General features: G+C 48.4%; 1 protein-coding gene across 2 annotated transcripts in view; it reads left to right on the top strand.

Annotated features, from left to right (window-relative positions):
• The window catches only part of LOC134346398 (interleukin-7 receptor subunit alpha-like), a 53,119-nt gene that overhangs the window by 25,107 nt on the left and 7,912 nt on the right, over positions 1-20,100 (top strand). For both annotated transcript variants that reach the window (XM_063047757.1, XM_063047756.1), the window contains 3 exons: positions 402-556; positions 14,888-15,065; positions 19,928-20,006. In XM_063047757.1, the coding sequence (XP_062903827.1) occupies positions 402-556; positions 14,888-15,065; positions 19,928-20,006 (412 nt within the window). The remainder of the gene's footprint in view (positions 1-401; positions 557-14,887; positions 15,066-19,927; positions 20,007-20,100) is intronic.

The raw sequence follows: 20,100 nt of genomic DNA, 5'->3' as shown, positions 1-20,100 counted from the left end.
CCCTTCCCTCCACTACCCCAGTCCCCCCCTCCCCTCCCACTACCCCAATCACCTCCCCTCCCACTGCACCAATCCCCTCCCCTCCCACTGCCCCAGTCCCGTCTTCTCCCACTACGCCAGTCGCCTCACCTCACACTGCCCCAATCACCTCCCCTCCCACTGCCACAGTCCCCTCACCTCCCACTGCCCCAGTCCCCTCACCTCCACTACCCCAGTCCCCTCACCTCCCACTGCCCCAGTCCCCTCACCTCCACTACCCCAGTCCCCTCACCTCCCACTGCCCCAGTCCCCTCACCTCCACTACCCCAGTCCCCTCACCTCCCACTGCTCTGTCACCGCTCTGAATTATCCCCTCACTGATCCTTTGCCCATGCTGGACTGAGGAGAGCTTTCTTTTACAGTGAAGCCGGACGCTCCCTTTAACCTGAGCGTCACTGCCCTGAGGGAAGCTGAGGAGATGGAGGTCAGGTGGGATGTTCCGAGGGTTCGCTTTACTCAGCTCTTCAACAATCTCTTACACCAGCTGGTGTACTGGAGCACAGAGTTGGATCGGCAGGTACGTGTACTGGCACCCTCCCTACCCATCCCTCAACCCAGGCTCACTCCCTCCCTACCCATCCCTCAACCCAGGCTCACCTCCTCCCCACCCATCCCTCAACCCAGGCTCACTCCATCCCTACCCATCCCTCATCCCAGGCTCACTCCCTCCCTACCCATCCCTCATCCCAGGCTCACTCCCTCCCTACCCATCCCTCAACCCAGGCTCACTCCCTCCCTACCCATCCCTCAACCCAGGCTCACCTCCTCCCCACCCATCCCTCAACCCAGGCTCACTCCATCCCTACCCATCCCTCATCCCAGGCTCACTCCCTCCCTACCCATCCCTCATCCCAGGCTCACTCCCTCCCTACCCATCCCTCATTCCAGGCTCACTCCCTCCCTACCCATCCCTCAACCCAGGCTCACTCCCTCCCTACCCATCCCTCAACCCAGGCTCACCTCCTCCCCACCCATCCCTCAACCCAGGCTCACTCCATCCCTACCCATCCCTCATCCCAGGCTCACTCCCTCCCTACCCATCCCTCATCCAAGGCTCACCTCCTCCCCACCCATCCCTCAACCCAGGCTCACTCCATCCCTACCCATCCCTCATCCCAGGGCCACTCCATCCCTACCCAACCCTCATCCCAGGGCCACCCCTCCCTACAGGATGTATAGGGGTGTAGGGTGTGTAGGGGTGTTTAGGGTGCGTAGAGATGTGTAGGCATATATAGGGCAGTTGGTGTAGGGGTGTGTAGAACTCTGTAGGGGTGTATAGAAGTGTGTAGGGGTGTGTAGGGCAGTGCATGCAGGGGTGTGTTGGGGTGTGTAGGACAGGGTGTGGCAATGCGGGGAGAGGGTGTCGGAGATTCACTGGGCTGTCTGCTGAGGACGAGGGTGAGGTGACGGCCACTGCCAGAATCCAGGGCTGCGGCTTCAATAGGAGGGGCAGAGTCTGAAGGAGAAAGTGTAGATCACTGTTTCAGAATCAGACTATCATCACCGACACATGCTGGGAAATTTGTTGCTTTGTTTCAGCAGTCCGGTGCAAGGCAGTAACTACCATTATTACAACAAGAATACATTAAAAATAAGTAGCACAAAAAGGGAGTAAATTAGAGGCAGTGTGTCATGGGTTCATGGACCATTCAGAAAACTGATGGCAGAGGAGAAGCTGTCCGTCAGTTATTGAGTGTGGCTCTTCAGCTTCCTGTACTGGTAGTGAAGAGGTGAGGACATTTGCTGTAAGTTTTCCTTCAGTCTATGTCGGTGTAGAGTTAGAGGCAGGAGCGTGATCGGATGTACGGGCAAGGTGGCAATGATGGGTGAGTGGAAAGAGCAGTGGGTGGGCAGTTTTCAGACACCCAGGCCAAAAGCACGTGAGAGTTTCCCATTTGCGTAGAGGTGTGTCAGGGTTGTGTAGGGTAGTTTGTGTGGGGTGTGTCAGTGTGTGTAGGGTTGTAGGGCAGTTTGTGTAGACGTGTGTAGTGGTGTGTAGGGATGTGTAGGGGTGTGTAGGGTTGTGTAGGGTTGTGTAGGGATGTGTAGGGTGTGTAGGCATGTGTAGTGGTGTGTCGGGATGTGTAGGGGTGTGTATGGGTTTGTAGGGGTGTGTATGGGTTTGTAGGGTTGTGTAGTGGTGTGTAGGGATGTGTAGGGTGTGTATGGGTTTGTAAGGTTATGTAGTGGTGTGTAGGGGTTTGTAAGGCAGTTTGTGTAGGGATGTGTAGGGTTTGTAGGGTTGTGTAGTGGTGTGTAGGGATGTGTAGGGTGTGTAGGAATGTGTAGGGATGTGTAGTGGTGTGTAGGGATGTGTAGGGTTTGTAGGGTTGTGTAGTGGTGTGTAGGGATGTGTAGGGATGTGTAGGGTGTGTAGGGATGTGTAGTGGTGTGTAGGGGTTTGTAAGGCAGATTGTGTAGGGTGTGTAGGGATGTGTAGGGATGTGTAGGGTTTGTAGGGATGTGTAGTGGTGTGTAGGGGTTTGTAAGGCAGATTGTGTAGGGTGTGTAGGGATGTGTAGGGATGTGTAGGGTTTGTAGGGTTGTGTAGTGGTGTGTAGGGATGTGTAGGGTGTGTAGGAATGTGTAGGGATGTGTAGGGATGTGTAGGGTTTGTAGGGTTGTGTAGTGGTGTGTAGGGATGTGTAGGGATGTGTAGGGATGTGTAGGGTGTGTAGGGATGTGTAGGGTTTGTAGGGTTGTGTAGTGGTGTGTAGGGATGTGTAGGGTGTGTAGGAATGTGTAGTGGTGTGTAGGGATGTGTAGGGATGTGTAGGGTGTGTAGGGATGTGTAGGGTTTGTAGGGTTGTGTAGTGGTGTGTAGGGTGTGTAGGGATGTGTAGTGGTGTGTAGGGGTTTGTAAGGCAGATTGTGTAGGGTGTGTAGGGATGTGTAGGGATGTGTAGGGTTTGTAGGGATGTGTAGGGTTTGTAGGGTTGTGTAGTGGTGTGTAGGGGTTTGTAAGGCAGATTGTGTAGGGATGTGTAGGGATGTGTAGGGTTTGTAGGGTTGTGTAGTGGTGTGTAGGGATGTGTAGGGTTTGTAGGGTTGTGTAGTGGTGTGTAGGGTGTGTAGGGATGTGTAGGGTGTGTAGGAATGTGTAGTGGTGTGTAGGGATGTGTAGGGATGTGTAGGGTGTGTAGGGATGTGTAGGGTTTGTAGGGTTGTGTAGTGGTGTGTAGGGATGTGTAGGGTGTGTAGGGATGTGTAGTGGTGTGTAGGGGTTTGTAAGGCAGATTGTGTAGGGTGTGTAGGGATGTGTAGGGATGTGTAGGGTTTGTAGGGATGTGTAGGGTTTGTAGGGTTGTGTAGATGTGTAGGGATGTGTAGGGTGTGTAGGAATGTGTAGGGATGTGTAGGGATGTGTAGGGTTTGTAGGGTTGTGTAGTGGTGTGTAGGGATGTGTAGGGATGTGTAGGGATGTGTAGGGTGTGTAGGGATGTGTAGGGTTTGTAGGGTTGTGTAGTGGTGTATAGGGATGTGTAGGGATGTGTAGGGTGTGTAGGGATGTGTAGTGGTCTGTAGGGATGTGTAGGGTTTGTAGGGTTGTGTAGTGGTGTGTAGGGGTTTGTAAGGCAGTTTGTGTAGGGTGTGTAGGGATGTGTAGGGTGTGTTGGGATGTGTAGTGGTGTGTAGGGGTTTGTAAGGCAGTTTGTGTAGGGGTGTGTAGGGTACCTTAAGGGTGTGTCGGTGTATGTATGGACATATGTGAGTGCTTCCTGTTTGTGTCAGGCCTCTGCAGCCCTGCTGAAGGATGACAATAGCAATGCTATGCCGAGTAGGAAGTCGAGGAGATGTACAACTGGGACCTGGAGATGGTCGTGGTGGACAGGGTAAAGTCTGCCCTGGGGTTCACCACCGTAGGGGAGGAAATCTCGGGAGCACTGAATGTGGTAGGGAGAGGTGTGGGTGAGTTGCTGCCTCACCTGGAAGGGCTGTTTGTGTCCTGATGGAGGTGAGGGAGAAGGTATAGGAGAAGGGATTACACCTCTGTAGTTAGGTGAAAGTGCTGGGAAGAGGGCTGACTCAGAGGCCACGTCATTAGATTCGCCAGGACACATGATCATTCAAATATCTAATCAGCAACAATGCATGAAAGCATGCAGACATGGTCACGTGGGTCAGCAGTTGTTCAGATCAAACATCAGAACGGGGAAGTAGTGAGATCTAAGTGACTTTGACTGTGGAATGATTGTTAGTGCCAGATGACGGTTTGAGTGTCTCAGAAACTGCCGATCCCCTGGGATTTTCACAAGCAACCTCCAGAGTTTACGAAAAATGGTGTGTAAAACCAGACCATCCGGTGAGCGGAAGTTCAGTGGGCATAAATGCCTTGTTAATGAGTGAGGTCCGAGGTGAGTGGCCAGGCTGGTTCAAGCTGACAGGCAGGTGACAGTAACTCACATGTTACAAGAGTGGTGTGCACTCTGAATAGCTATAGGAGGGAGCTAATAAAGGACCAGGAAGTTACACAGAGGAAGTCCCTGTGGAAGGGGAGGAGACAGATGGTGTACTTGGCAGTGTATCTGCTGGAAGTATTGATGATGTCCTGGCTGCAGAACTTGGCTGGGTGAAGGATCTCTGTCTGTAGAGGGCTGGGCTCAGAGCAGAATTGAATGAAAAGGAGGAGTTTGTAGGATCCATCAACTATGAGAGTGAGGAAGAACCCATGTTTCCTGAAAAAGGAGGATATCTTGGAGGGAAAGACTGATCTGGAGATCAGATGTGGTTGGGACAAGGAAACTGAGAGAAGTGATGATGCTCTGACAGGGAGCAGGGTGGGTTTGCTGTAAGTAGCTGTGGATGAGCTGTCTTCTGAGATGGAGACAACAAACGTCGAGGAACAGAAGAGAGATGTCGGAGATTTGAGGGCATGGTGAATATTAGTCACAAAGTTGTTGGTCTTGACGTGTCGTACATGGGTGCAGGAGATGGTACCAATGCAGTGGTGGAGAAAGAGTTGGGCTGTGATGCCAGAATAGTCTGGAACAATGGCCGCTCCACGTAGCCAGGGAAAAAAACAGGCAGATCTGGCCCGTGTGGGTACCTATGCTACAAGTTTGATGGGAGGAGAGTGGGATGAATTAGAAGAGCATTGGTTCAGAGTAAGCACAACACTCATGTTGGGAGTGCTGGCCACTGGAGTCCAGAAATGGTCTGAAATTTAAGGCTTGGAGATCCCACCATCAAGGTCGAAATCAAAGATTGAAGCCTAAAGTCAACAGGAAGTGCAGAAGTCCGCCAATGAGGGTAAAATTAGGATGGGGTGGCAGATAAATGTGTGGCTGAGGAACTGGTGCGGGAGCAGGGTTTCAGATTTCTGGATCACTGGGATCTCCTCCAGGGAAGGTAAGACCTGTACAAACGGGACGGGGGTGGGGGGGGCAATGTTCTTGTGGGCATGTTTGCAAGAGCTGTTTGGGAGGGTTTAAACTGATTTGGCAGGGCTATGGGAAACCAAGTGTTAGGGCTGAGGATGGGGCAGTTGGGAGACAAGCAAAAGCAGAGTGTAGTGAGACTATCGGGAAGGACAGGGCAAAACCGCAGTCAGTGGAATGAGCTGCTGTGTAATCAAAGAAGGTGAATACAGAATTGAAGGTGATATATCTGGATGCACGCAGTATATGGAATAAAGTAGATGATCTTGCGTGGTTACAGATTGGTAGTTATGATATTGTGGGCATCACTGAGTCAGCTGAAAGAAGGTTATAGTTGGGAGCTTAACATCCAAGGAATTTACTAGCACACAAAGGAATTTAAGATTCAAAGATTCAAAAAACTCTATTGTCATTCTAATCATACATCAGCTCTGCAGGGCAGAATGAGACAGCGTTTCTCAGGAGCAGTGCAATCATAACATAACACACGCAACACTAAATAATAAACATAACAATAAATAGTAAAACACAACAGCCACATGTCAGTTAAAATCAGTTATAAGTGTCCAGTGCAAGTTAAAAGTGTCCAAAGCAGAGTCAGGGGGAGCAGCTATTTAGCAGTCTGACTGCCTGTGGGAGGAAGCTGTTTAGTAGCCTTGTGGTTTTAGTTTTGATGCTCCTGTAATGTTTGCCTGATGGCAGAAGAACAAATAGTTCGCAGAGAGGGTGTGAGGGGTCTTTAACGATGTACCATGTCTTCTGGAGGCATCGACTCTGAAAGAGGTCTTGGACAGAAGGTAGGGAGACCCCAGTAACCTTCTCTGCTCCCCTAACCACCCTCTGTAAGGCTTTTTTGTTGACAGCACTGCAGCTGGAGTACCAGGTTGTGATGCAAAAGGTCAGCACACTCTCAACCACGCCTTTGTAGAATGTAGTTAAGATGTTAGTGGGGAGTGATGCTTGTTTAAGCTTCCTCAGAAAGTGCAATCTCTGCTGGGCCCGTTTCACAATCCCAGTGGTGTTCCTGGACCAGGTGAGATTGTCTGAGATCTGCACCCCAAGGAACTTGATGTTTTCCACTCTCTTCACTGTGGAGCCGCTGATGCTGAGGGGTGTGTGCTCAGGCTGAGACCGTCTGAAATCAACGATCATCTCCTTGGTTTTGGTGACATTAAGCATCAAGTTGTTATTCCTGCACCAGCTCTCTAGGTGTTTGACCTCCTCCCTGTACATAGTTTCATCATTTTTGCTGATGAGCCCCACCACTGTGGTATCATCTGCAAATTTAATTATCAGGGTAGAAGCAAAAAGTAGTAAGGTGAAAAGTAAAAGTGGCAGGCCGGAAAATCCAGGGCAAGCATCAAAAAGGGCTACTTTTCAACATAATTGTATAAGGGCTAAGAGAGTTGTAAAAGCGAGCCTGAAGGCTTTGTGTGTCAATGCAAGGAGCATTTGTAACAAGGTGGATGAATTAAAAGTGCAGATTGTTATTAATGAATATGATATAGTTGGGATCACAGAGACATGGCTCCAGGGTGACCAAGGATGGGAGTTCAACATTCAGGGATATTCAATATTCAGGAGGGATAGACATGAAAGAAAAGGAGGTGGGGTGGCATTGCTGGTTAGAGAGGAGATTAATGTAATAGAAAAGAAGGATATTAGCCGGGAGGATGTGGAATCGATATGGGTAGAGCTGCGTAACACTAAGGGGCAGGAAACGCTGGTGGGAGTTGTGTACAGGCCACCTAACAGTAGTAATGAGGTTGGGGATGGTATTAAAGAGGAAATTAGAAATGTGTGCAATAAAGGAACAGCAATTATAATGGGTGACTTCAATCCACATGTAGATTGAGTGAACCAAATTGGTAAAGGTGCTGAGGAAGAGGATTTCTTGGAATGTATGCGGGATGGTTTTTTGAACCAACATGTCGAGGAACCAACTAGGGAGCAGGCTATTCTAGACTGGGTATTGAGCAATGAGGAAGGGTTAATTAGCAATCTTGTCGTGAGAGGCCCCTTGGGTAAGAGTGACCATAATATGATGGAATTCTTCATTAAGATGGAGAGTGACATAGTTAATTCAGAAACAAAGGTTCTGAACTTAAAGAAGGGTAACTTTGAAGGTATGAGACGTGAATTAGCTAAGATAGACTGGCAAATGGCACTTAAAGGATTGACGGTGGATATGCAATGGCAAGCATTTAAAGATCGCATGGATGAACTACAACAATTGTTCATTCCAGTTTGGCAAAAGAATAAATCAAGGAAGGTGGTGCACCCGTGGCTGACAAAGGAAATTAGGGATGGTATCAATTCCAAAGAAGAAGCATACAAATTAGCTAGAAAAAATGGCTCACCTGAGGACTGGGAGAAATTCAGAGTTCAGCAGAGGAGGACAAAGGGCTTAATTAGGAAGGGGAAAAAAGATTATGACAGAAAACTGCCAGGGAACATAAAAACTGACTGTAAAAGCTTTTATACATATGTGAAAAGAAAAAGACTGGTAAAGACAAATGTAGGTCCCCTACAGACAGAAACAGGTGAATTGATTATGGGGAGCAAGGACATGGCAGACCAATTGAATAACTACTTTGGTTCTGTCTTCACTAAGGAGGACATAAATAATCTTCCGGAAATAGTAGGGGACAGAGGGTCCAGTGAGATGGAGGAACTGAGGGAAATACATGTTAGTAGGGAAGTGGTGTTAGGTAAATTGAAGGGATTAAAGGCAGATAAATCCCCAGGGCCAGATGGTCTGCATCCCAGAGTGCTTAAGGAAGTAGCCCAAGAAATAGTGGATGCATTAGTGATAATTTTTCAAAACTCTTTAGATTCTGGACTAGTTCCTGAGGATTGGAGGGTGGCTAATGTAAACCCACTTTTTAAAAAGGGAGGGAGAGAGAAACCGGGGAATTATAGACCGGTTAGACTAACATCGGTGGTGGGGAAAATGCTAGAGTCAGTTATCAAAGATGTGATAACAGCACATTTGGAAAGCAGTGAAATCATCGAACAAAGTCAGCATGGATTTGTGAAAGGAAAATCATGTCTGACAAATCTCATAGAATTTTTTGAGGATGTAACTAGTAGAGTGGATAGGGGAGAACCAGTGGATGTGGTATATTTGGATTTTCAAAAGACTTTTGACAAGGTCCCACACAGGAGATCAGTGTGCAAACTTAAAGCACACGGTATTGGGGGTAAGGTATTGGTGTGGGTGGAGAATTGGTTAGCAGACAGGAAGCAAAGAGTGGGAATAAACGGGACCTTTTCAGAATGGCAGGTGGTGACTAGTGGGGTACCACAAGGCTCAGTGCTGGGACCCCAGTTGTTTACAATATATATTAATGACTTGGATGAGGGAATTAAATGCAGCATCTCCAAGTTTGCGGATGACACGAAGCTGGGTGGCAGTGTTAGCAGTGAGGAAGATGCTAAGAGGATGCAGGGTGACTTGGATAGGTTGGGTGAGTGGGCAAACTCATGGCAGATGCAATTTAATGTGGATAAATGTGAAGTTATCCACTTTGGTGGCAAAAATAGGAAAACAGATTATTATCTGAATGGTGGCCGATTAGGAAAAGGGGAGGTGCAACGAGACCTGGGTGTCATTATACACCAGTCATTGAAAGTGGGCATGCAGGTACAGCAGGCGGTGAAAAAGGCGAATGGTATGCTGGCATTTATAGCAAGAGGATTCGAGTACAGGAGCAGGGAGATACTACTGCAGTTGTACAAGGCCTTGGTGAGACCACACCTGGAGTATTGTGTGCAGTTTTGGTCCCCTAATCTGAGGAAAGACATCCTTGCCATAGAGGGAATACAAAGAAGGTTCACCAGATTGATTCCTGGGATGGCAGGACTTTCATATGATGAAAGACTGGATGAACTAGGCTTATACTCGTTGGAAGTTAGAAGATTGAGGGGGGATCTGATTGAAATGTATAAAATCCTAAAGGGGTTGGACAGGCTAGATGCAGGAAGATTGTTCCCGATGTTGGGGAAGTCCAGAACGAGGGGTCACAGTTTGAGGATAAAGGGGAAGCCTTTTAGGACCGAGATTAGGAAAAACTTCTTCACACAGAGTGGTGAATCTGTGGAATTCTCTGCCACAGGAAACAGTTGAGGCCAGTTCATTGGCTATATTTAAGAGGGAGTTAGATATGGCCCTTGTGGCTAAAGGGATCAGTGGGTATGGAGGGAAGGCAGGTACAGGGTTCTGAGTTGGATGATCAGCCATGGTCATACTGAATGGTGGTGCAGGCTCGAAGAGCTGAATGGCCTACTCCTGCACCTATTTTCTATGTTTCCTTGAATCTGGCTGCACAGTCATGTGTTAGCAGTGTAAACAGCAATGGGCTAAGCACTCAGCCTTGTGGGGATCCAGTGCTCAGTGTGATGGAGTCAGAGATGTTCCTGCCAACACGGACTGACTGTGGTCTCTCTGTCAAGAAATCCAGAATCCAGCGACACATGGCAGTGCTAAGGCCAAGCAGCGACAGTTAAACTGTACACAGAAGGTTGTTACCCTCTACCTCATTGGCATATTAAGTATATTTCACGATCATACACAATCACATTTCCTTTTCCGGTTTCTGATATGGCTGGTGTTGACAATGTGGAGTTTGTGATGATTTGTCTGCAGATTTTAGAACTGGCTTATTTATACTGATTTTATTCAATGAACTATTCAGCATTCACATGTTATCATTCGGCAAAAAATTGCACAGCACTGTGGTCACGAGATGGAACATTGGCAGAGAGAATGGCATAGTTCTGTTGGTTAAAAAAAAATCAAATCAAATCCTTAGAGAGCAGTTACATATCATCTGAATATATGGAGTCATTGTGGGTAGAGTTGAGGAACTTCAAGGGTAAAACAATCCCGATGGGAGTTAGGATGTGGACTACAAATTGCAATGGGAGATAGAAAGTGCATGCCAAAAGGGCCATATTACAATAGCCATGGGGGATTTTAATATGCAGGTAGATTTTGGGTGCAAAGAGGGAGAATTTGGAGATTGCCTATGAGATGTTTTTTTCAGAGCAGCTTGTGGTGAGCCCACTAGGGGATCAGCTATTCTGGATTGGGTGTTGTGTTATGAAGCAGAATTGATTCGGGAGCTTAAGGTAAAGGAACCTCCAGTGATCATAATATGAACAAATTCACCCTGAAACTTGAGAGGGAGAAGCTAAAGTCAGATATCAGTAGCTCAGTGGAGTAAAGGGAATTACAGAGGCACGAGAATTACTGGCCGAAGTTGAAGGGAAGTCAAAGCCAATGTAAAAGCCAAAGAGAGGGCATATAATAGAGCAAAAATTACTGGCAAATTAGGGGACTGGGAAGCTTTTAAAAACCAACAGAAGGCAATGAAAAAGCCACAAGGAGCAAAAAGATAAATATAAAGATAAGCGTGCCAATTATATCAAAGATTATATCAAAAGTTTTATCAGATATATAGAGAGTAAAAGAGAGGGGAGAGAGCATCTTGGACCACCTGAAATGATGCTGGATAGGTAATACTGGGAGCCAAGGAAATGGCAGACAGTATTTTACATCAGCCTTCACTGTGCAAATATGCAGGATATTTGAGAGTGTCAGGGGTCAGAAGTGTGTGAGGTTACCATTACTAGAGAGAAGGTGCTTGGGAAACTGAAAGGTCTGAAGGTAGACAGGTCACCCCAGGGTTCAGGAAGAGGTGGCTGAAGAAATTGTGGAGACATTAGTAATGATCTTTCAAGAATCACTAGATTCTGGCATAGTTCCAGAGGATCTGAAAATTGCAAATGTCACTGCATTCTTCAAGAAATCTGCTCCTATATGGTTATATGAGAAAAGCCTGCTTGAATTTACACCATCTATTTTTTTATTCCTCTATCAAATCTCTTATTCTCCTATGCTCCAGGGAATTCTCCTAACCTATTCAATCTTTCCCTCATTGAAACCTATCGAATGTTGAAAGGCCTGGATAGAGTGGACGAGGAGATAATGTTTCCTATAGGGGGAGAGTCTTAGGACTAAAACGCCCAACCTTCGAATAGAAAGACATCCATTTCTTCAACAACAGAGTGGTGAATCTGTGAATTTTTTTCTACAGACGACTGTGGAGGTAAAGTCATTGGGTATATTTAAAGCGGAGGTTGGTAGGTTCTTGATTAGTCAAGGCATAAAGGGATACGGGGAGAAGGCAGGAGAATGGGGCTGAGAAGGAAGTGGATCAGCCATGATGAAATGGTGTAGCAGACTGTGTTGTAGCAAATGGTGTTGCAGCTATATAGGACCCTGGCCAGACCCCGTTTAGAGCACTGTGCTCAGTTCTGGTCACCTCACTACAGGAAGGATGTGGAAACCATAGAAATGGTGCAGAGGAGATTTACAAGGATGTTGCCTGGATTGGGGAGCATGCCTTATGAGAATAGGTTGAGTGAACTCGGTCTTTTCTCCTTGGAGTGACAGAGGGTGAGAGATGACCTGATAGAGGTGTATAAGATGATGAGAGACATTGATCGTGTGGATAGTCAGAGGCTTTTTCCCAGGGCTGAAATGGTTGCCACAAGAGGACACAGGTTTAAGGTGCTGGAAGGAGGCACAGAGGAGATGTCAGGGGTAAGTTTTTTACTCAGAGAGTGGTGAGTGCGTGGAATGGGCTGCCGGCAACGGTGGTGCACAGATACAATGGGGTCTTTTAAGAGACTTTCGGATAGGTACATGGAGCTTAGAAAAATAGAGGGCTATAGATAAACCTAGTAATTTCTAAGGTAGGGACCTGTTCGGCACAACTTTGTGGGCTGAATGGCCTGTATTGTACTGTAGGTTTTCTATGTTTCAGATTTGATGGGCTAAATGGCCTAATTCTGGTCTCATGGTTAATAGCTGATCATGGTCAATTGAAGGACAATGGCCAGAACCTGGAGGCCTGAGGCTACTCTCTGTGTAAAAAAACTTACCCCTGATATCCCCTCTGTACCTACTTCCAAGCATCTTAAAACCGTGCCCTCTGGTGTCAGCCATTTTGCTATTTGCTGTATTCTGTTTCATTGTGTTCTGTGTTTTTCTACTGAACATCGGGGCAGCAGAAAGTGTGGAGAGAGACACTTGTAGGCTGCTCCACATGCCTTTTGGTTTGGTTGTTCATTGATGCAAATAATACATTTCTCTGTACATTTCACGACGGAAAAAGATCTTGGCGATTGTGGGGATGACTTACAATGGATTGAAAGGCTTGAGCATACAGACATTAAGAAAGAGGATGTGCTGGAGCTTTCAGAAAGCATCAAGTTGGATAAGTCTCTGGGACGGGATGAGATGTACTCCAGGCTACTGTAGGAGACGAGGGAGGAGACTGCTGAGCCTCTGGCGATGATCTTTGCATCATCAGTGAGGAGGGAAGAGGTTCCAGCGAATTGGAGTATTGTGGATGTTGTTCCCTTATTCAAGAAAAGGAGTAGAGATAGCCCAGGAAATTATAGACCAGCGAGTCTTACTTCAGTGGTTGATCAGGTGCCCCATGCAAGGCGAGTTGAGAAAGTAAGGAGGCATGGGATCCAAGGAGACATTGCTTTGTGGATCCAGAACTGGTTTGCCCACAGAAGACAAAGAGTGGTTGTAGACAGGTCATATTCTGCATGGAGGTTGGTGACCAGTGGTGTGCCTCAGGGATCAACATGGGTGATGCCAACAGGGTCAATAAACTGATTAGAAAGGCTCACTCTGTTATAAGAGTCAAACTGGACACACTGGAGAATGTGGTAGAACAAAGGATCCTATGGAAAATTCAAAGCTTGCAGAGGGATTTGGACCAGCTGGAAAAATAGGCTGAAAAATGGCAGATGGAGTTTAATACAGACAAGTGTGAGGTATTGCACTTTGGAAGGACAAACCAAGGTAGAACATACAAGGTAAATGGTAAGGCACTGAGGAGTGCAGTAGAACAGAGGGATCTGGGAATACAGATACAAAATTCCCTAAAAGTGGCGTCACAGATAGATAGGGTCGTAAAGAGAGCTTTTGGTACATTGGCCTTTATAAATCAAAGTATTGAGTATAAGAGTTGGAATGTTATGGTGAGGTTGTATAAGGCATTGGTGAGGCCGAATCTGGAGTATTGTGTTCAGTTTTGGTCACCAAATTACAGGAAGGATATTAATAAGGTTGAAGGAGTGTTGAGAAGGTTTACAAGGATGTTGCCGGGACTTGAGAAACTCAGTTACAGAGAAAGGTTGAATAGATTAGGACTTTATTCCCTGGAGTGTAGAAGAATGAGGGGAGATTTGATAGAGGTATATAAAATTATGATGGGTATAGATAGAGTGAATGCAAGCAGGCTTTTTCCACTGAGGCAAGGGGAGAAAAAACCAGAGGACATGGGTTAAGGGTGAAGGGGGAAAAGTTTAAAGGGAACATGGGGGTGGGGTAGTTTCTTCAAACAGAGAGTGGTGGGAGTGTGGAATGAGCTGCCAGATGAAGTGGTAAATGCGGGCTCACTTTTAACATTTAAGAAAAACTTGGACAGGTACATGGATGAGAGGTGTATGGAGGGATATGGTCCGTGTGCAGGTCGGTGGGACTAGGCAGAAAAATGGTTTGGCACAGCCAAGAAGGGTCAAAAGGCCTGTTTCAGTGCTGTAATGTTCTATGGTTCTATGGCCATCCTGGACAATGTTTCTCACCCTCTGCATGCCACATTGTCTGAATAGAGGAGCACTTTTAGTAATAGACCAAGACTACTGCACTGCTCCAAAGAGTGCAAAATGAGGTCATTCTTACCCTCGGCCATTAGGCTTTATAATGAGTCAAACTATAGTTGGAGAAATAATGACCCCCCCACCCCCCACCCCCGTTAGACTGTTTGAGATAACTTATTTTTTATTCTTTCTTACTTCTCTTCTAATATTTGTATATCTGTGCTGTTGTAATGCTTCTGTGATACTGGGATCAATAAAGTATCTACATATCTCTGTATTTAAGTGGGAGGGTAATTTCAAAGGGGATTTGTGTATGTTGCTTAGATTTCCAGCATCTGCAGATTTTCTCTTGTTTGTAGAGTGAGAGGGAGCAAGTTCAAAGGAGATGAGTATTGCAGCTTTTTACACACAGTGAGTCATGGGTGCTTGGAATGCATTGCCTGGGGTGGTGCTGCTGGCAGATACAATAAAGGCATTTAAAAGCCTTTTAGCACATTTGGGGAACGGAGGGATTTGGATCATGAGCTGGCAGAAGAGATTAGCTTGACTTGGCATCAGAGCCGAATGACCTGTTCCTGTGCTGTCCCGTTCAGTGTCTGGCAGATCAGGAGATTGAGGCTGAAGTTGAGGTGGTCCCGAGGAGTTGATGCCCGGGGCATATCAGCCGCAATCGTACAGGGTGGTGGGTCAGGCTAGAGGGGCTGAGTGGCCTTCTCCTGCCCGTGCTTCCTAAGAGTCTCCCTCGTAGGGCGGCAAGTCATTCCCTTTGTTTCTCCCTGCAGGACCTGAATGTTACGGTGTGCTCTCTGAGGCTCTTGATGAGGAATCTGGTGGCCAGCTCCCAATACACTGTCCAGATCCGATCCTGTCCCAACCAGAAGTACTTCAAGGGAGAGTGGAGTGAGTGGAGTAAGCCCGTGACGTTTACCGTCCCATCTATCAACCAGCTGAACAGTACGGGTAAGATATGGCCACAGGCTTAACATTGTGTTTGTACCACAGGGTATGTCCCCATCCACCCCGCTGGGGAGAAGCTGCAGGAGACCTGCGTGGTCCTTGCTAAAAGTCCACACCCCAGCCCCAGGTTTGGATACAGGGATGGTGAAGGAATGGGGAGGTCATTCCCAGTCAGGATAGTGCTGAAAAGGAGCGGAACCTGGGTGCAGTTCTCCCGTGCCCACCAACTTCAATAGGAGGGGAGCCAGTGCAAGATGGTGTTCTCCCGTGACCAGTAATGTGTTTGGTAGGGGGAGTTGGCAGCACTGGGAAGTGTCGGAGTTGTTTGTCCATCGTCGTCGATGAAGACCTCGACATCATTATGAGGATGATGGTGTTGAGACTAGTGCTTGATTTGGATTTAAGTGAGGGAGAGTTGCACGGCGTCAGCCTCACTCTCTCTTCCTAATTCCCATCTGGATCCGGTGTCGAGACGGCTGGAGATGGGACTAGGCGCAGTGGATGACCAGGACATCTTCTGTGTCTCGTCATGCTCTACGTGTTCCACAACGCTTGCAGAGACCGCCTTCTTGGCCGTTGGACCTTCCATTGGTCTCGTCCGCTCAATCCACTGCAGTCTGTCTTCACATGCTGGGATAGACAACTCCCTATCTCATGGAAGGTTTGAGATCCGTCGGCTACCCTCACTTGGTTTAGCCGGCTGTTGAAGCCGTTAACCGGGGTGTGGCCGCTGTCGCATGCAAACAGCTACAGGGAGCCACAGGTGAGAGCTGAGTGCCAGGTGGGGACCAAAGGTGGACTAACCGCCTTGAAAAGGACGCGACATGTTCCCCCACCAGAGGTGCTACTCCTCCCTGACACGCCATACACCCCGTGTCGGAGTAACCCTGGGTGAGTAACTGTGTGTTGGAGTGACCCTGGCTGAGTAACATCGAAAACCTACAGCACAATACAGGCCCTTCGGCCCACAAAGCTGTGCCAAACATGTCCTTACCTTAGAACTACCTAGGCTTTACCCATAGCACTCTATTTTTCTAAGCTCCATGTATCCATCCAGGAGTCTCTTAAAAGACCCTATCGTTTCCGCCTCCACCACCGCCGCCAGCAGCCCATTCCACGCACTCACCACTCTCTGCATAAAAAACTTACCCCTGACATCTCCTCTGTACCTACTTCCAAGCACCTTAAAACTGTGCCCTCTTGTGCTAGCCAGTTCAGCCCTGGGGAAAAGCCTCTGACTATCCACACGATCAATGCTTCTCATCATCTTATACACCTCTATCAGGTCACCTCTCATCGTCCATTGCTCCAAGGAGAAAAGGCCGAGCTCACTCAACCTATTCTCATAAGCCATGCTCCCCAATCCAGGCAACATCCTTGTAAATCTCCTCTGCACCCTTTCTATGGTTTCCACATCCTTCCTATAGTGAGGTGATCAGAACTGAGCACAGTACTCCAAGTGGGGTCTGACCAGGGTCCTATATAGCTGCAACATTACCTCTCGGCTCTTAAACTCAATCCCACGATTCATGAAGGCCAATACACTGTTTGCCTTCTTAACCACAGAGTCAACGTACGTAGCAGCTTTGAGTGTCCTATGGACTCAGACCCCAAGATCCCTCTGATCCTTCACACTGCCAAGAGTCTTACCATTAATGCTATATTCTGCCATCATATTTGTCCTACCAAAATGAACCACCTCATACTTATTTGCGTTGAACTCCATCTGTCACTGCTCAGCCCAGTTTTGCATCCTATCAATATCCTGTGGTAACCTCTGACAGCCCTCCACACTATCCACAACACCCCCAACCTTTGTGTCATCAGCAAATTTACTAACCCATCCCTCCACTTCCTCATCCAGGTCATTTATAAAAATCACAAACAGTAGGGGTCCCAGAACAGATTCCTGAGGCACACTACTGGTCACTGACCTCCATGAAGAATATGACCCATCTACAACCACTCTTTGCTTTCTGTGGGCAAGCCAGGTCTGGATCCACAAAGCAATATCCCCTTGGATCCCATGCCTCCTTACTTTCTCAATAAGCCTTGCATGGGGTAACTTATCAAATGTTTTCCTGAAATCCATATACACTACATCTACTGCTCTACCCTCATCAATGTGTTTAGTCGTCGTTTTGTTGGAGTGACCCTGGGTGAGTAACTGTGGTTGGAGTGATACTGGATGAATGACTGTGTTGTCAGAGTGACTCTGAGTGAGTAACTACATGTCGGAGTGGCCCTGGGTGAGTAACTGTGTGTAGGAATGGCCCTGGGTGTGGTGAGGTTCTGGGCTGTTGCCTGGTGTTGTTGGAGTGGCCCTGGGTGAGTAACTGTGTTGTTGGAGTGACCCTGAATATGTAACTGTGTGTAGGATTGGCCTTGGGTGAGTAACTGTGTGTAGCAGTGGCCCTGGGTGTAGTGAGGTTCTCGGCTGTTGCCTGGTAGTTGAGGGGGTGTTATGGCAGAGTAACAATTTGAATTGCGGTTTACTGCTCCGTAACTCAAGTTCATTTCCTGCCGCTGTCTCAACAGAGTTTGTACATTCTCCCTGCGATCGAGGCGAGTTCCTCTGGGGACTCCCGTTTCCTCCCACACTCCAAAGTTGTATGGGTTTGTACGCTTGTCGGTCACTTGGCAGTGCATCTGCGAGGCCTGGGCATTGGGGAAATGTCTCCCAGCCGGCCCAGAGTGGTCTCTGAGCCAGCAAGCCATAGCTTCACAGTCCATGGGATGGAGTGAGGCTGAACCCAGGGGAGGAATGGGGAGAGCAGCTGGGTGCTCACACCCTCATCTGACACAGCGGCAGTAGTTAGAAACTATCCAGGGAACCCCCGCCCACTTGCCATGGGCACAGGGAACACCCAGTCTCCATGAAGTTATATACCCTCAATGCCACCTAACATGCCCCCGACTCAGAATAACGTCTCATCTCATACACACCAGGGCCAGTCGTCACCAGCCACACCACTCTCACCCTTCTTTACACTGGCGACACAGCAGTGGAAACTGCAAGCCATATCAAACTCCTGGGGTGTGCGCATCTCAACACCCTCCACAGTCAGGAAAGTTCATCAACACCTCTGTTCTCTGCAGAGGCTGGAGAGAGCCGGATGTTGATCTTTTCTCACATCTTTCTACAGATATGTAGTAGAGAGCATCCTAACAAGCTGCATCACTGCTTGGTATGGAAAGTGCATTGTGGCGGACAGGAAGGCTCTACGATGGGTAGTCAGAACTGTCCAATGCATCACCGGCACAGCCACAATCAAGGACATATGTACCGAAAGGTGTTGGAAAAGGGCCAGTAACATCATGAAGGAGCCCACCCACCCCGCTCATGGACAGTTTGTCCCACTCACATCAGGGAGGAGGCTACGTAGCATCTACACCAGGACCACCAGACTCAAAAACAGTTCCTTTCCCCAAGCAGTACGGCTGACTAACACCTCCCCCACTACTTTATTACTTCCTGCCAGTCACCTTATGTAAAGTGTAGCAGCACCTTTTGGACATACAATCAGTCTGTGTACAGTATATAAGTTATCTTACTTACTGATATTTATTTATTGTTATTATTGCGTTCTTCATCTTCTTGTGTTTTTTTTGTGCTGCATCAGATCCAGAGTAACACTTGTGTACTGGAAATGATATTAATCGATCTTGAATCCTGAATCCTATCCCAGGAGATATTCCACCAATCCCTACAGTACTGACTCCCCATCTCCTCTACACAACCCAACGATGCTCGTGCTGGGCGGGGAGGGTGGGTTGCTCGATGTCAGCACCAAGACCCATTCCAGAGCCCATTCCTCTCTCTGAATGCCAAGTCCCATTGTGTTCACCTCCACATCTCCCTAGTACTGGGGCAGAACGAGCCAGAGCACAACATACTACAGGCAGGGACTGAGTGAGGGGGAACGAGCCAGAGCACAACGTACCACAGGCAGGGACTGAGTGAGGGGGAACGAGCCAGGGCACAACGTACTACAGGCAGGGACTGAGTGAGGGGGAACGAGCCAGAGCACAACGTACTACAGGCAGGGACTGAGTGAGGGGGAACGAGCCAGAGCACAACGTACTACAGGCAGGGACTGAGTGAGGGGGAAGGAGCCAGAGCACAACGTACTACAGGCAGGGACTGAGTGAGGGGGAACGAGCCAGAGCACAACGTACTACAGGCAGGGACTGAGTGAGGGGGAAGGAGCCAGAGCACAACGTACCACAGGCAGGGACTGAGTGAGGGGGAACGAGCCAGGGCACAACGTACTACAGGCAGGGACTGAGTGAGGGGGAACGAGCCAGGGCACAACGTACCACAGGCAGGGACTGAGTGAGGGGGAACGAGCCAGAGCACAACGTACCACAGGCAGGGACTGAGTGAGGGGGAACGAGCCAGGGCACAACGTACTACAGGCAGGGACTGAGTGAGGGGGAACGAGCCAGAGCACAACGTACCACAGGCAGGGACTGAGTGAGGGGGAACGAGCCAGGGCACAACGTACTACAGGCAGGGACTGAGTGAGGGGGAACGAGCCAGAGCACAACGTACCACAGGCAGGGACTGAGTGAGGGGGAACGAGCCAGAGCACAACGTACCACAGGCAGGGACTGAGTGAGGGGGAACGAGCCAGGGCACCACGTTACTACAGGCAGGGACTGAGTGAGGGGGAACGAGCCAGGGCACAACGTACTACAGGCAGGGACTGAGTGAGGGGGAACGAGCCAGAGCACAACGTACCACAGGCAGGGACTGAGTGAGGGGGAACGAGCCAGGGCACAACGTACCACAGGCAAGGACCGAGTGAGGGGGATTGGGATGTTACCCTCAAGATAATACCCACTGTCCTGTCTGTCTGCAGGTGTGAAGGTAACTCTCTCCATGTTGCTCCTGCTGCTGCTGTTCCTCGTGGGCCTACTGGTACTATTGTGGGAGAACAGGTGAGGTTCACCAAACCATGGCATCATCACCCTCAGGGAGAGAAACCCACCCACAGACCACCGACACTCTCCTCTGCCACTGACTCCCCAAATC

Source organism: Mobula hypostoma, chromosome 5, assembly GCF_963921235.1.
Source record: "Mobula hypostoma chromosome 5, sMobHyp1.1, whole genome shotgun sequence".
NCBI classification, from domain to species: domain Eukaryota; kingdom Metazoa; phylum Chordata; class Chondrichthyes; order Myliobatiformes; family Myliobatidae; genus Mobula; species Mobula hypostoma.
This window is presented reverse-complemented; position numbering and strand designations above follow the sequence as displayed.